Source organism: Ascidia mentula, chromosome 3, assembly GCF_947561715.1.
Source record: "Ascidia mentula chromosome 3, kaAscMent1.1, whole genome shotgun sequence".
NCBI classification, from domain to species: Eukaryota; Metazoa; Chordata; class Ascidiacea; order Phlebobranchia; family Ascidiidae; genus Ascidia; species Ascidia mentula.
The window spans coordinates 16,750,111-16,766,011 of NC_138568.1; the positions used below are offsets into that span (position 1 = coordinate 16,750,111).

General features: G+C 36.9%; 1 protein-coding gene across 2 annotated transcripts; it reads left to right on the forward strand.

Annotated features, from left to right (window-relative positions):
• Positions 1-9,103: 9,103 nt before the first annotated feature.
• Positions 9,104-14,115, forward strand: LOC145894798 (uncharacterized). Of its 2 annotated transcripts, XR_014401578.1 has the most exons (7): positions 9,104-11,580; positions 11,693-11,784; positions 11,849-12,031; positions 12,091-12,255; positions 12,446-12,620; positions 12,675-12,774; positions 13,831-14,115. XR_014401578.1 is itself a non-coding variant. In XM_082983443.1 (6 exons), the coding sequence occupies exons 4-6, from the start codon at positions 12,154-12,156 to the stop codon at positions 13,845-13,847; spliced, it is 219 nt and encodes a 72-aa protein (XP_082839569.1). In that variant the 5' UTR covers positions 9,104-11,580; positions 11,693-11,784; positions 11,849-12,031; positions 12,091-12,153; the 3' UTR covers positions 13,848-14,115. The 2 variants fall into 2 exon arrangements, 1 of the variants encoding a protein (XP_082839569.1); XM_082983443.1 differs by lacking the exon at positions 12,446-12,620.
• Positions 14,116-15,901: the final 1,786 nt, after the last annotated feature.

Genomic DNA, 15,901 nt, shown 5'->3' on the forward strand with positions numbered 1-15,901 from the left:
ACAACATGGAGATCTTCACTCGGGGTTGTTATGGAGTATCTGCCTCGAGGAAACCTCCAGCAACTTGTTTTAAATAAAACGTTCAAAATGGACGATGTTTTGTTGTTGAGTTTTGCATCTGATGTTGCCGATGGACTTTCCTATCTTCACCATTCCACGAGTTACAAAATACTTACAAACAATAATCTCACACCAAGAAATGTTCTTGTAAGTGGCGATTTTCGGTGTAAAATCAATTGTGTTCATGGGATGATGAACACGAGCGATAGAGACAATAGATTTTTGCCTGATGATATCGTTTATATCGCCCCGGAAAGATTCAATAACGCCAACCTACCAGTCTCAAGGGTAGAAGATCTGTTCAGCTTTGGTGTGACTTTGTATACCATTATCAAACGTCAGACCCCTCCTGTTGTAAATATACAAACGTTTCCTGTTACTATAAAGTGGCAACGGCCGTATTTAAGTTACAGGGAAACGTCTTCAGTTAAAAATGAGTTAAAGTCTGTAATGAGTCGATGTATGAACCAAGTGCCTTCAGATCGACCAAAAGCACTGGAAGTTAAGCCAGAATTACAAGATCTTTTGAGTCAACATGGAAAGTTGGCAAGACAGAAAGCTCTGTACGAAGCCCAATTGGCTTCAATGGAATGTGATTTACATTTTCGTCCAGATTCCACCTGGTCGTCTCTGGAATCTTTGGACATGCAGCACAGTAAGCTTACTTTTTCCTTTTTGTTCGTTTGGAAAACCCCACGATCCGTAATTGGTCCATAGCAATGCAACAATAGTCTAAGGTCACAAACCAGTTTCCTGGTGCATAACTTGACAGATTGTTCATGAATGTTTGATAAATGTGCAATGTCAAGTATGCCATACTTGTTTTACATACGTTGAATCACCCAACAAATTGTTTCAAAGCGAAGGCCTAATTGACTCTTAAAAATTAAGTACTTAAGGTAACCGATTATAGACTTTTCCACAATGCGAGTGATGATTCATAACTCACACAATAACCGGATTATTTTCTCGCTTCGTAGTTCAAGCATATAAAACTCCAATGCTATTCTCTTAGAGGGCGACGAAATCACCCCAAGAGCAACTATTTGCATAGCATGCTTTGGCTGAAGGCTGCGCTATGTTAATTTGCAAACGCTTGCTTGGCAATAAGAAACAACTATTTTGCAAAAGCATATCTAAGTGTGCATTACAAATTCTTTGTATTCTTTCACATTTGGTCAATGTAAAATTACCGGTAGTTTTTGTAAGGCTTATTTTTAGGAAAATGAACAAACCGATTGGACAAACTCGTTTCCTACCCTCGAATTGGCCGAAATACCCACCGCGTTTCGGTGAAAAACGTTTTCCACATCCCCTACGACATGTTTCAACAACACAGAACGAGGTTGGGCAAAACCAAGGTGCGGTTTGTTTTAGTTTTTTGGGGAACATGATTTCGGATATATGCGTTTCTTGTATCATCATATCGGAAGGTGTGATTACGCAACAACAGCAGAAGGAAGTAGCCGTTTTCCGTTGCAATGCAATTGACTTTTCCTTCCGTAAATCAGTGCATACCACAGTAATCCTGAACGTAAACTGGTTCATAATCCAGATTACAGTGACATATTTATATAACTGTTTTCGGACTAACTTGTGTATCATCAGTGACGTAATATTTTTTTGCAGCTTCACGGAACCACCTTCATCCCATTCACGTCACCGAAGCAATATACAATCAATTGACTTTGCACGTAAATGATGTTGGTGTGGTAACACGGTTAAACTTTTCACATAAGCAAACATTTTAAGAATAAAGAGACTGGCCCATACCAGTCTTAACATTTATCATGTTTCATTTACGAAAAACGTTTCGGCAAGAACTTATGCCATCATCAGTTTGAATATGGGCCAGTCTCTTTATTCTCAGAACTATGAGCAAACATTTTATTTATGGCAATTACTAAGTTACAAACGATATCAAATAAATAGCATGTTACAAAGACACTCGCCAACACCGAGATGACCCACTTGCACCCCACGCGTACGAAGAACCGTGCAATCATGGAATTTCGGATCAAGTATACTTTGGTACAAATGCATTAAGTAAAACCTTGTTGGTAAAACTACAATCTAGTTTGGAAGCGGCGAGTTACGGAAGTCCTCTTATAAGTTATGATTTCCTCAGCTCATGGCATTATTTTGAATTCCAAAACCAGAACAAAAATTTATTAACTAACGCTATTTTAGAGAAAAATGCATGTTGTATTTTTATTTGAGATTTGATTTACTTTCAAGACATAGAACAAGAAGAAGCAACCTACGAGCCCATACAAGTGTCGGTATTCCAACGGGTCAAACCGAACAATAATCCAAATATTACAAACCTAGGTAACAGTAAAATCGTATCGTTCTCATGATAATTACTTGCTGAAACATATTTGATGCGACAATGTCTTTGGCCAACCCAATTGTCGACTATTAGTCGTCAGATAGCGCACATTATCTGACACAGCACGTTACGCTAACCATTAGCAAAACAGGATATGAAGCAGGATATATAGGACATAGCGTCCAACAATAGATCGATAAATTCCATTTTCCCCGCTTCAAGTCGTTAATTTTGTCAGCTAACGTGCGCTGTTTAACGACTAATATTCGAATAATGGGGTGCTTTGGCGATAATTTTGCCAGTTTCTCATATACATTCCTTCTTAGAAACCATCATAAGTCTGACAATACGTTCGCACAAAGTTTAAAAAGGAACAAAAAGTATACTTTTCGCCTAATTTGTATTGGTGGAGCAACACCGCTCAGCACTTTCGTGTGACACGAGTTTCATACTTATGGCAATACCTTGCGTAAATTAAAATAATTATATACACTTTATTGTAAAGATGTTCCTTTAAGCAACATTAAACTGGAGAATAAGCAACCAGAAGTGCAGAAAGTAACCGCGAATTTGAATTTGGAAGGAGCTAAACGAGACAAGTTAGTTCAAAACATGTTAATTTCGGTTTTCGGCATGGCTTTAAAATTTATTAAGCAGGAAGTTCGATACACTGCGAAAAGTCAAGATTAGACCAAGAGAATTGTTTAAGGTAGGTAAACATTTAGGTATCTTTCCATTTCTACAAATACCTAGTCTGTTATGATACAGCGGCATTGCAGTCGAACTAGACCAAAACCATCGCATATGGGACGATCCTTTCTTGGCATGCGAAATGATGCACTATTTTAGCTTTGGCTGAATATGAAGGTGGAGATTCCCAACATATTCGAAGTGCGCTATGCGTTCACGCCCCACTGTAATTTATCCTAAATATACGCTTTCCTTTGTGCTCCCGAAGCCCAGTGGACCAAAGCTGTGAAATCAATCCTCACCGGTGCCTAATTTTTCGTATCTCGCTCCAAATCGTGGATTTAATTCAGCTTGGATGCAATGTCGCTGTATATAATATCGTTTTTTGTGTGGGCTGTTTCACTGTTCTTAGTTATGTTGTGTTTCTTTGCAGACATCGAAAGCAACAACAACTAAACCTCGCTTGATAACCAAGGGTAAAGGCGATAACTATATTACAAATTTGTAATCAACATTTAGCGACGTTGTACCAACATAGATATCAGCGCACCAGTGCCAGCAACAGGACGTGCGGTGCAAGGCGTTTTGGAGGGCAACGCTTACCAAGGTGACTTGTACAAACTTAACCATAAAAGTAACTTAGTACAATATCTCGTTAAAACAAAGGCGAAATAAAACAGTATATTCAACTGACATCGAGAATCAGTTCAACTGACGATGTCAATAGAGGGAATTTATAATAAAGTTAAAAAAAAAGATCACATGCACTGACGACGAGCGTCTGTTACACTTAATTATATACAGATCCATGGGTAGACACCACCCTGCACGGGCTGATTCTTGTAGTCATTCACAAAGTTTTTTCTTTCAACTGACATTAGTTTTGAGGATTCGCAAAATCATGCAATAGTTTGTCACATTTTAGACATTGGACAGGAAGAAGCAACCTACGAAGATCCTACACAAGTATTGGTATTCCAATCTGACAATGATCAGAATATTGCAAACCTAGGTACAAGCATAAAAATATCTTTCTAATTATAATTGCAATACTTCTCATTGTCAAATCAGCACGGCCTGGAGACTTCCTCACTATAGCAAACTTTGAAACAACGTCTATTCTCTGTTGTAAAGAATATGTATAGGTATATCAGTTACAAAACAAAAACATTTTGGAGGCCCAGACACCCGCAAAACAAAAACCCAACTTATTCATAGACAAATGACTACTACGTTTTCTGGCTACAGCGATAATTAGGCTACCTCATTCAACATATAGTAGTGACTTAAAAGCAGCATAACAAAACTTAAGCCTAACAACAAACAACGTGACCAACTCACGTTTCGTCAAACATACATACTGTGACGTCACAAACACCTGACATCACAAAGCAAATGGCGGGAAAGATAGAACTTGTAACTTTCGTTTGTGATGCAGCACAGGGAGTCAGAAAAAAGGAAATTCGCTTTAAACACACAGGAAACTTTAAACACTATGACTTAGAAGACGAACATGTTCACAACATGGTGGTAAAGTTTGAAGGTTGGTTGGCATTACGAATAAAGTGGCATGTTACTGTTTATAAGTTCCTTTATGAAGTCTGTTCGTTTTCAGGCAAGGATAAGGAACAACCAATCACACAACAAATGTAAATTGTTTATTTCGGTATTATTTAATTACATAAAGTCCATATATTGACTTCTTTGCATAATAATTTAAAAAGTATTGCAGTACTGACAAGGAAAAATGCAAACAACATTCACAAAAGAAAGATGGAGATGAATTTATACCTGTAAGTTGCCTACACTTAAGAAAAATAAACAAAAGTAATTTCGTTAAACTGCATATAGGAATGCAATATTGTCACGCTTTTATCAAGGATGAAACTGCTTCAGGATTATGGAACAGCAATTCACCATGTACACATTACAGTAACAACGCCAGAAAACGGGGTAACGCTGGCACCGTAAAGTGACAGGGAGTTAAACAAGACGTAACAATTACATCTACGATATTTTATTGCCAGAAGGACAATTCTTTACATATAATGTTTGGCAGGAACAGCAGCACAACAAAAATTAAAAATACTCTTCTCTTCAGACATGTCAGTAAAACCTGGAACAAATATTCGTGTGTATAGTCATCTTGTAATCACTGAACCCACCGGTCAAGCAAGCGAAATCACCCCGAAAAATGCGCCTGGCAAAGGTAAACAAGCAATTTTGTAACAGGTTTTTCCTTAGTGCTTATAGGACCTGCTTCAAACCAGTAGGGTGTATGCCTTCATGAAAATCGTTAAAGCGATAAAAAGTAAGCTTTTCACACAACAATTCCTTTGCGTGAATTCTCACACTTTCCATACGCAAGAGCTGTCATAGAAATCGCCAGTAACCGTTAGTAGGCGGTAAAGAGATACCACGACATATATATGTAACAATTTTACTGAAAATGTAGGCATTATGGAATTGATTAACAGGTTGCTGGGTTAATTGTTTATTAAAAACACTTTGTCCAGATCATGCAAACGTTCTGCCAATCAATTAGTTATATGTTTAAATATACTTAAATTTGGGATCTTTTTCCTGTATTAAGGGCGAAGTTTAAGCTTTCAACAGCCAAAGTACATGAACAGAATTAGAAAATACTTCAAAGATCATGGTAGGAAATTTTAAGATTTATTAAAATCGCATGCTTAACACTATTGTATCACATAGATATCGAGGTATACAATGCTCTTTCAACTTCAATTACTTTGAAAAATCGACAACGTGTCAAAGAAAGTTGCAAAACAGGAAACTTAGATGAAGCAGATCGATACGCTGAAATTTTAGCAAACACTGTAGACAGCGGAAAATTGTCGACTTGTCAACATTTGCTAGAATACGCAAAACTAGAACATGAAGAAGGGAAGTTGCATGACGGCCTTATATTTACGATACTGGCATCGAAGTGTTTTTATAAATTACACGACCCCAATGAAAAGCTTAACGGTGTTTACGCATGCGCTACCGAGTTGTGCGCACTCAGTAACGATTTCATTAGCAAAACACAAACATCAGTTGTAACTTCTATTGTCCTAGGATGTTTGGTTTGCTGTAAGTTGAAAATAGAAAGAGTGGAACCATGTAATGAAGACTTACGACAGTTAAAAGCTTTCCAATGTGGGCTTTATGTTGCTCGTGTTAATTACATGCTTCAACGATCTCCTGAAGCTGAGATCACCCTGAAAACCCTCATTAACCACGCTCCTGCAAGAGTTAAGAGGCTACGTGTGTTTGCAGAAGTCCTTGAGTTGCTTGGAGACGTTTACTTTGCTATGTATGCATCTGATCATCACACTGGGTCGTTGGAGGTTATGCGAAAATCTGCTGATAAATTTGATCCTGGTGTAAAAGCTGCACTCGAACAACGGATTAAACAAGCCAGAGTGAGCTTTCAACAAGCAATACAAGCATATGGAAGTTCTCTAGATATCAGGGATATTGAAAAGGCGTTCTTACGTAAGGCTTGTCAGAAAAAACTTGTAATGTTTGAATCTTGTTGGCCTGTTAAGAAAACCCAAGTAAAGAGTGAACAGGACCAGGAATATGATTGTTAATATTGAACTGTACATAATTAACCGATTCTAGTTTGTGCCAACTGTTTGTTGAGATTCCATCGATTTTGTTCTCATAAATTAACGCTCATTGCTACATATCTAGGATTTGCAAATTGATCAAAGTGCTTGGTAACATATACGACCGACTGAGACATAATCCCTTTCGTGTGTGCGCGATTGCGATGACAAGACATGTCAATCTCTTTTTTCTGCGCTTTACCGTAAATTGTTGCAAGAACGCCTCTGAATTTCTCAGTTTTGCCTCTTAGAGGTCAATAATAAATGCAATTTTGATCGGAAAGAAAGACTATAATTAACAACGTACATTACCAAATTATAGAGGGAGCGCTTTACGATGCAGACCTACATTTCCTACAGTCAACTTATTTCGAGGAAAGATTCTTTGTACATTGCAAGAATGTTGTAATATTAAGTTTGCAAATAATTTTTTAGTTTAAATTGTATCCAAAATTGTTTGTCATGAGCGCAAGAATATCCAGTTTACCAAAATAATATGTTACGCAGTCTAAACCATTGTAACACAACAAGACCATAAATTCAATACAATTTTGATTTCCACACAGAACAGCTACGTATACTTGAACAATAAATAGAATTGCTGGCCAAAAAAGGCGAACCATTTGAACAGTAGAAATGTGTCGAACCGAATGCATAAAATGTGCTTTGATTTAAATTTAACGACGACGCTTGCCAAGAAAACTGAAGTACACGAAAAGAACGCTAGAAAAATAAATGCAGGAATTGCAAGGCAAAAGTGGATATCACACCAAGAGAGAGGACTATCCGTGTTTTAAAATGTACAAAAATGAACTTTGGTTCGCTTCCCATGATACAGCATCCGTGACAGCTGGATTGCATGATTGCACCACCGAACAACCTTTAGTTTTCCCTGTCGTTAAAGATTCAGGAATTGTCGTAGACAAAACAAACATACACAAGTGTCGACTGCGGTTTCAATCAATATTTAACAACAAATGGAATTTGGAAGCGGAACTTGATTACCACATACCGCCCACGGAGTGCGAGCACAATTAGTTATGGTCGTTATGTGTTGTAAAAAGTCATTTGAAAGCTGCATTTATAGCCTTGTCTTAGTATTGTGCTGCTTTATATGGTTAACGCTCATAAACCAAACGTAGAAGCAGCAATACACCCAAGCTGGATCGAAATGCTGGGTATTTAAATATTAAATGGTATGATGTTTTTTGATTAGGCTTTCAAACTAGCTTCCGGTTAAAATACGGATGCAGGTAATAAGCCTTGCTGACATAATGCCCAACAAGAGCAGCTATCGTCCTTGTGTTTGCGTATCTGAATGTGGGATTTACTCCACAACGATGTATGGCTACGCCACCTTGCGGAAAATGATTTTTTTGTTTGGCCGACGTAGCTGTCGCCACGTATCGCACATGTGGCAACATACATGCCATTGTTTCGGCAGTTTATCACCTGGGACAGTTGGTGGTTTCCGTTTAATGTGGCCAAAAGAAGAAGTAACGACATGGAAACCCACTTTAACAAACCTGCACTACTGCCTCGAAGGACTGATGAAGTTCATTGTTTTTATGTAAGGTATTATGTTGTCAAAGGCTTGACATTAGTGTGTTTTCACTTCATCTACGTATATACGTGATCAACACGCGGACCTCACCATGAATCCCTTCTTTTCCTTCACGTATGAAACGTCTCAAACTTGCAATGCAATTCATTACGCGATAACTGATCTACTCATTAGAATTTATCTGCCCATGCTGGGTGTTGCTGGTATTATTTACTCTGAAAATTATTGTGTCTGTAACCTTATTTGGAGATCAAACGGAAGTACCACCACAATTGGTGTATTGGTTTATAAAGAGAAAAAATCTATGTTCATTATGGTTCTTTCGACCATGTTCCGACTGCCGTGAACAACGTTTTTTGACCACACCAGAAATGCAAGTGAACGAGAGATTTAATGATGGTAGGGCGGCAACGCAAAGCAAAGGCAGAAACAATTATAATTTTTGATATATTTATTTACTTTTTTAGTTGTGATTTCTATTGTTTATTAGTCACGGGAAGTTGGATGAGTTGTGGTGTTTCAAGACAGCTGCATTGTCCTTAAGTTCAACAAACCAACAACTGGGTATTGCTACATGAAATCATCATTCAAAATAACGCAGAAAATTTTTTTTATTTAAATCGTGACAACTTCAGCGTACTTAAATTATGACATTTTACGCATGGCTGATGAAGCAAAACATCATAAATTGTCGACAACCGGAGTCGAGACCAAGTAACAAAGGGAAGGTCTAAACGGTTTGATACACCTCGCTAAAGTTCAATGGCATTGTTGGGCTGTCGCGCCAAAATAATAGTAACTGGATATTTTACTTACCTGTTCTGCTGGTACCTGTTCTGTGTGGTTTTCTGAAGTTGTTCTGGAGAGGCATTTGAAAAGAACTGTTTAACCAGCATTAGAAAGTAACTTTAAACAACAAAAGTAAGTCAAAAGTTTATCAAAGAATGTTGCTTAACCAGATTCTGTGGAGGGATCTTCTCTCGACACACAAAATGAAACCATGGTGGGAATCTCTGCGTACTTTAACAGTGGCGGTTTTGGCAAGTTCAACTTTACTGCTATTCTATAAAACTACATCAAATCCATTAAATTGTGTTGCTGGTAGTTTTAACATCGCCGATCAGTATGGACAAGCTTTTGCGCGATATGTCAATAGCGAGTGTTTGGCACAATCAACCAAATCATTCTTAACCGATTTCTGGTGGACTGTAGCGACGTGTTTCGTGATCTTGCTGTGCTGTAATAACTTCTGGGAGTATGTTCCCACATGTGCTAATTCAATTCAGGATTTTAGGAAGAAGTTTGAATTGTTCGAAGGTTTTGACAAAACTGTAGAACAGCTGATCGACGTGGCCGCGACGTCAAACTCAGCCGAAACACCGGAACTCGAAAAGGCGGAACGGCTGCGCTGTAGAGAAATTGTTTGTAAGTTTATCACCAACCGAAGCACAGCACAATCGAATAGGACTACAGAACAGCCTTCCACAAGCAATGAACGTAATGGTAACAACGCAGACGTCGAAAGTCATGAGGGTTCACCGTTGGATCCAAGTAGTGACCAGAATCAGGATTCCTCGGGAGCGAATGGGTTGACTATTTGTAAGTTCTTTTCGTGTACAACAACGACCAGAAGTCTATACATTTTAAGAAGCGTTCTGTCAATCTTGGTATGTGTTGTATGGATTTCTTTGTGCTCACAATATATCAACATCAGTTCACATGTTAGTGCAGTTAACTGTACTATAAACAATTCTTCCTACACGTGCCGTTACGGGTCATTGCAAATTCCTCATGTTATTGCTATTGTGCAAATAGTTTCATTGGTTTTTCATACCTTCAGTCTTACTTGGGCTATTTGTATTGCTGCAAACTGGAAATGTTACTGTGAAATGGACACTGAATTTTTTCTAGATCTTTGCTCAGCGCACGGTAACAAAAATCAAGTCAAAAAATTTAAAGAAATTAAGAAAGATCTACTTGAAACAGAACATTCGAAAAACTTATTGAAAAAACTTACGACCAGCCGAGAAGGAGCCGTGATAGCAAAAGACATCGGTTTCTTTCTTTTCTTTTTGAAAGTTTCATCTCCTGAAGAGTTGGATAAATTTGTGAAACCTTGGCCAGACCGATTACAAATATTTGCTGATTTCGGTTACAGGATTGCTGCACTGGTTAAAGAATTTAAAAGACCTAATATACAAGCAGCCACTGGAGATATATATAACACTGTAAACCAATTTAGTTAAAATTACAAAGGCAACTTTGGGTACAATGTTAACATACCCAAAGTTTTTGGGTAAAATGCTGCTTTACCTTTATGATTTATACCCAAAGGAAAGTTACCCAAATAATTATACCCAAATAATTATACCCAAAATTATTGGGCTTACTGTTGTTGTTGAAAGTGATGCTTGTACTGTACCCAAAAAAATTGGGTTATTTTTTTTGTTTTATTTTGCCATACATTATCAATTTTGCAAACAAGTCTGAACCTTACATCGTCGGTATGGTTTGCATACATGTCAGTTTAAGGGCTAGCTAGCTTATAAAGAAAGAATGACAAAAATTTCATTCATACGGTATAGCTACAAATCGCTTTACGCCGTTAGAACTTTTGTTTGCACCACTCGCTGCTGCGAAATGTTTTTGACACCGGTTGATTACGTAATGCTGCGATAGAATTAAAAATAGTTTATTTGTATTATACTCTTACTATGGTGTATTATCCTCATAATGAGCTCATAATAAATCTCAATCTTGTGAAAATAAACCACTTGAATTATCTGAATTTTATTGAAATCTGCTCGACGAAACAGATTTACCATTTGTAGTGAACACACATGTGTATTTTTAATATGTATTTTTATAATGTACGTTGATTACTACACATTAAAACTATAAAAAAAAAATCTAATTTACAATCCTTCAACCGTGTGAAGTACAAAAACTTTTTTAAAACAATTCTTGTGTTTCAAAATTATTTTTTTAAAGTTCAAACAATGTGCGCGTCACGCCTGACTGCTCACTGAAAAGGGCGCCAAACTAACTTGCCTGCCTCCCCAGTCTTAGTTCTTTGAACTTCTTTGTCTCTACTCTCTACCTGTGTGAACGTGATTACCGAACGTTTGGGCGCGCCTTTTTCTTAATTACAGGTAGTGTTGTAAGCTGTTTCGTGTATCATTTTGTGAGTTAATCAAAAAAAATGTGAAAAAGACTTAGTATGGATTTAAGCATCCATGGTTTAATTGATTTTGTCAAGACTACTCTGGAAGATGTCCCACAAGGGGAAGTTCTTCAAATAAATGCTGAAATTGAGAGTAAGTTTTACATATACTTCTTTAAACGTGAAAAAATTGCCAAAGCTTTGATAAATTACACTTAACTTGGAAAAGGTAGGCTATAAGCTATATATATATATATATTTTGCAGACCATGCCGACATCTAAAGAACGAGGCGTTTAGATGCTTTCTTGGAGCAGTACAAATCAGCTCGTCTTGGACTAGGTGCAACAGATGGCAAGGTTAGAGTGAAGTATAACTTACCAAGTAATTCAATAACCATGCTTATTTATTTACATTTCACAGGCATTTTGGTACAAAAATATATCAGACCGATTAAATGTGCATGCTAAAAAACAGCGGAAGTGTCATGGGTACCCCTAAATCAAAAGAGCATATAACAACCCTTCTTTAAACCGAAGAAAGGTTTCTCATCAATCAAATGAAGTACATACACGGGGCGAAAACTTGTATGACGAGGCAAAAGAAGTATGGATTTAAACTTTTTAAAGCTTTGTTATGATGGATTTTTGACTTGATTATTTTAGATCCTGCTGCATGAATTTAAAAAAACAACTTTGCTGCGCAATAAAAAACTTATTGCAGAAAAAATGGAGGAAACATTTTGTGTCCGCAAAAACTTTGTTTTGGAAAATAATCCTTCTCTTATGACATTAATAAAAGAATGGCCAGCTTTAACTATGTACAACGAGGTATGTTAATTGTATTTTAATGTATTTTTGTTACATATACATCAAAGCCACATATTGACAAGTCAGAGCTCCACTGCTGATTCTTTAAATCTTCTTCTGACTTGCCAATTTGTAGCGGCTTTGAACCATAGCTTGACTGCGGTACTGTAAATTTATGGACTGAATTTAATGTAATTTCTATTTCTTGTAGTTGCTTCGTGAATTTAAAAGAAAACAAAATTTTACTGATGAAGCTGCTTTGAACAGCATTGCCAAAAACTTGTTTCAAACAATTATTAAATATTCTTCGGGAAAACCAAACAAAACATCCTATATGAAAAAAATATTGGACTTTTTGCCATTTGATGAGAATGATTGCTTTACTGGTAAGCCTGAAAAAACTATCACATAAAAATGTTACAAAATTTTTGTTTTTGTAGATGTTCACTTTATGGTTAGAAGATTACTTTTGTGTACTTAATCGAAGTCCAATACAAAACAGCAAGTTGGCAGGAGTGGTATTTGCTAGATTTGTGCCCTGTAAGTATAAGCAATCATATTTCATATTTTCATGGAAAATTTTTGTTGTTGTTTGGGTCATTGGCCAGGTCATTTAGTGTGAGGGCAGTTTTTTTATTGACCTAATGTACTCATTTTATATCCACAAGACTAGCAAGGCTATTAGCTTCCAAAAGGTTATTCTGTGCATAATTATTTAAAATTGGGCATAGTGTAAAACAGTGGTTCCCAACCTTTTGTGGTTGGTGACCCCCTATATTGATTTAAACTAACTTGCGACCCCCACCATTTTTTTCCCAACAGCAATATCAATCAAAGTGCATTTTACAGTATATCATTTATTGGCAATCACTTTGCTCCATAAGACGGCTGACTTGCAACTTCATAGCCAAGTTTGAAATCCTTGGTTGAGTATTTGACAACGCTAAAATCTGAAAACTACCTCCCAAGTCAAATCTCTGACGTTTCAAACCGGCCTCATGACGTTTGAAGAATTCCTAATCTTTTTTTCATGTGTTGGGGGTGCATAGTGTGTAAATGGCGGTTTAATTTAGACGGCTTGATTCAGCACTGCACCACATTGCACAAGACACCTGGAGGCTTTTCAGTGCAAGTGCAGATTATGCGGGTAAATCCAAACTTCAAATATTCTTCAACATATTTACGCTTCTTCTCCATGACCAGGGTTAAAGAAAAACACTGCACCTTGAAATCTCACTGCCACTTACAACTGAACGCCCTAAACTGCTTTTTGATACTTTCATTGTTGATGACAATAATTGCTGTGATGTTTCAATGACAATGCCTGTGCACAATGTTAGTGGCACATATAGCCTACTGCTTATCGTCCCTGACAAGACAAAGCGATAGCAGGCCGAACTAGTTGTAGCCTATGTGTTGTAACAAGTTATGAAAACATCACATATATGTCGCAACCCACAGATAGCCTTCCCGCGACCCCCATGTTGGGAACCACTGGTGTAAAAATTACAATTTAGGTATTGGAAAGCAGCATCCTTATTATTTAGCACAGGCCAATAGTAACTGAGTATGTAACTAAATTGTTTTACTATTTAGGCCAACACAACATTTGAAGATACCAGGGCCGAGATCGGCAACAAACTGTGTTGATTGTATATGGAGACATTTTCTTGCCGCAAAAAAAATACACTTTTTGCGGAGAAGAACCCTGTGCTCAGTGTGGACAGCATTTCTAAAGGCATCATAGCTTTATTTGCTGTGTATTATATTCTCAATTATCAATACTGCCCACATATTACCAAAACACTGCAATTTCTTCAAACATATCTGCTTAATATTCCTGAAAACTCAATGTATGATTCAGTTCAACTTGACAAAATAAGCCTGTAGTTATTTGTGTTGACTGTAGTTATTTTAAATGTTCATGTTCTTTCTACAGAATGACAAGAAACAATAAATGTGATTCTTCGAAAAAACAAGCTGTGCAATGTCTATGATTAATGGGCAAAAAATGACACAGATTCTGGGTATAGTGAATTTAAACCCAAAATAGTGACCAGATAAAATTGGGTCAAGTGTGTTTCTACCCAAAGATTATTGGGTAAATCTATAGGGTAAGAAGATATTTAACCCAAAAATTTTTGGGTTTGAATAACCCAAAAAATATTTTGGGTTTCCCAATGAACAGACCCAATTTTTTTGGGCTTTTTCGACCCAAACTGGTTGACAGTGAATTATGCTAATTTTAAGTGTAACAAATGATACGACGAATTATTACTTAGTCATGTCAACCTGTTGGTTTGGAAATGAAAACACCTACAAAAAAGCTTACATATATCGAACACAGACTGTAGACCATGTATGTCGAAACGATTACCTGTCATACAGAATACGTTTTGACATATCATGTTGCTTTCACTTAAGGGTGATTGTTTGCGACAAACAATGAGAATTTTATCGGCGTAGGGAGAAATTATGCAGTATTTCTGTACGCGTACCTATATACATGCACGTGCATAACCACATATCTACATACCAAAATGCTGTATATTTAATGCTAATCGTTTTAATAAACTATTGAACAAATTTAAAGCCATATACTTGCAAACAAAATTTCATGAAGTTGGTGATACATTGCAAGTCAAGGTAGAAATTGAATAAATAATAAAAAGCAGTGTTTCAGATTTGGATCAGTGGATAAACTAATTCAATTATTTAAAACATTTGTGTTTAGATTTGCCAGGTACTTTTTTAGATTTGCCAGGTACAAATTATTAGGAAAGTTGGCCAGAGTACTTAAACCAACATTAAATTAATACAGACCGAAACCAACATTGCGGCTGCTGCTTCGCAATTAATTTTGATGCAATCGTGCAAAATGTTTACGTTTTTATCAACTTGGAATTCTCGAGAAATGTTTCGATACTTTTCCACATACATTACCAAATTATTGAGGTGAGCGCTTTACGGGGCAGACCTATACAATGTCCTACAGTCAACTTATTTCGAGGAAAGTTTCTTTGTACATTGCAATAATGTTGTAATATTGAGTTTGCAAACAATTTTTTAGTTTAAATTGTATCCTTGATACAAAATTGTTTGTCATGAGCGCAAGAATATCCAGTTTACGAAAATAATTTGTTGCGCAGTCTAAACCATTGTAACACAACAAGACAGCTTCCACCATAAATTCAATACAATTTTGAGTTCCACATGAAACAGCTACGTATACTTGAACAATAAATAGAATTGCTGGCCAAAAAAGGCGGACCATTTTGTCATCAGTTGCTCTCTCATCAGTTGCTCTCTTGCACCACTGAACAAACAAGTCAATATTTGCCACGATAAGAATTAAAGGGAATAAACAATGTCTGTGGTGATGTTTGGGTGAACAGTAGAAATGTGTCGAACCGAATGCATAAAATGTGCTTTGATTTAAATTTAACGACGACGCTTGCCAAGAAAACTGAAGTTAACGAAAAGAACGATAGAAAAAAAAATGCAGGAATTACAAGGCAAAAGTGGATATCACACCAAGAGAGAGGACTATCCGTGTTTCAAAATGTACAAAAATGAACTTTGGTTCGCTTCCCATGATACAACATCCGTGACAGCTGGATTGCTAGATTGCACCACCGAACAAACTTTAGTTTTCCCCGTCGTTAAA

Coding starts and splice junctions, on each gene's coding strand:
- LOC145894798 (XM_082983443.1), top strand. CDS start 12,154: ATGGAGGAAACATTTTGTGTCCGCAAAAACTTTGTTTTGGAAAATAAT. Junction 12,256..12,674: donor CTTTAACTATGTACAACGAG/GTATGTTAATTG, acceptor TTGTTTTTGTAG/ATGTTCACTTTATGGTTAGA.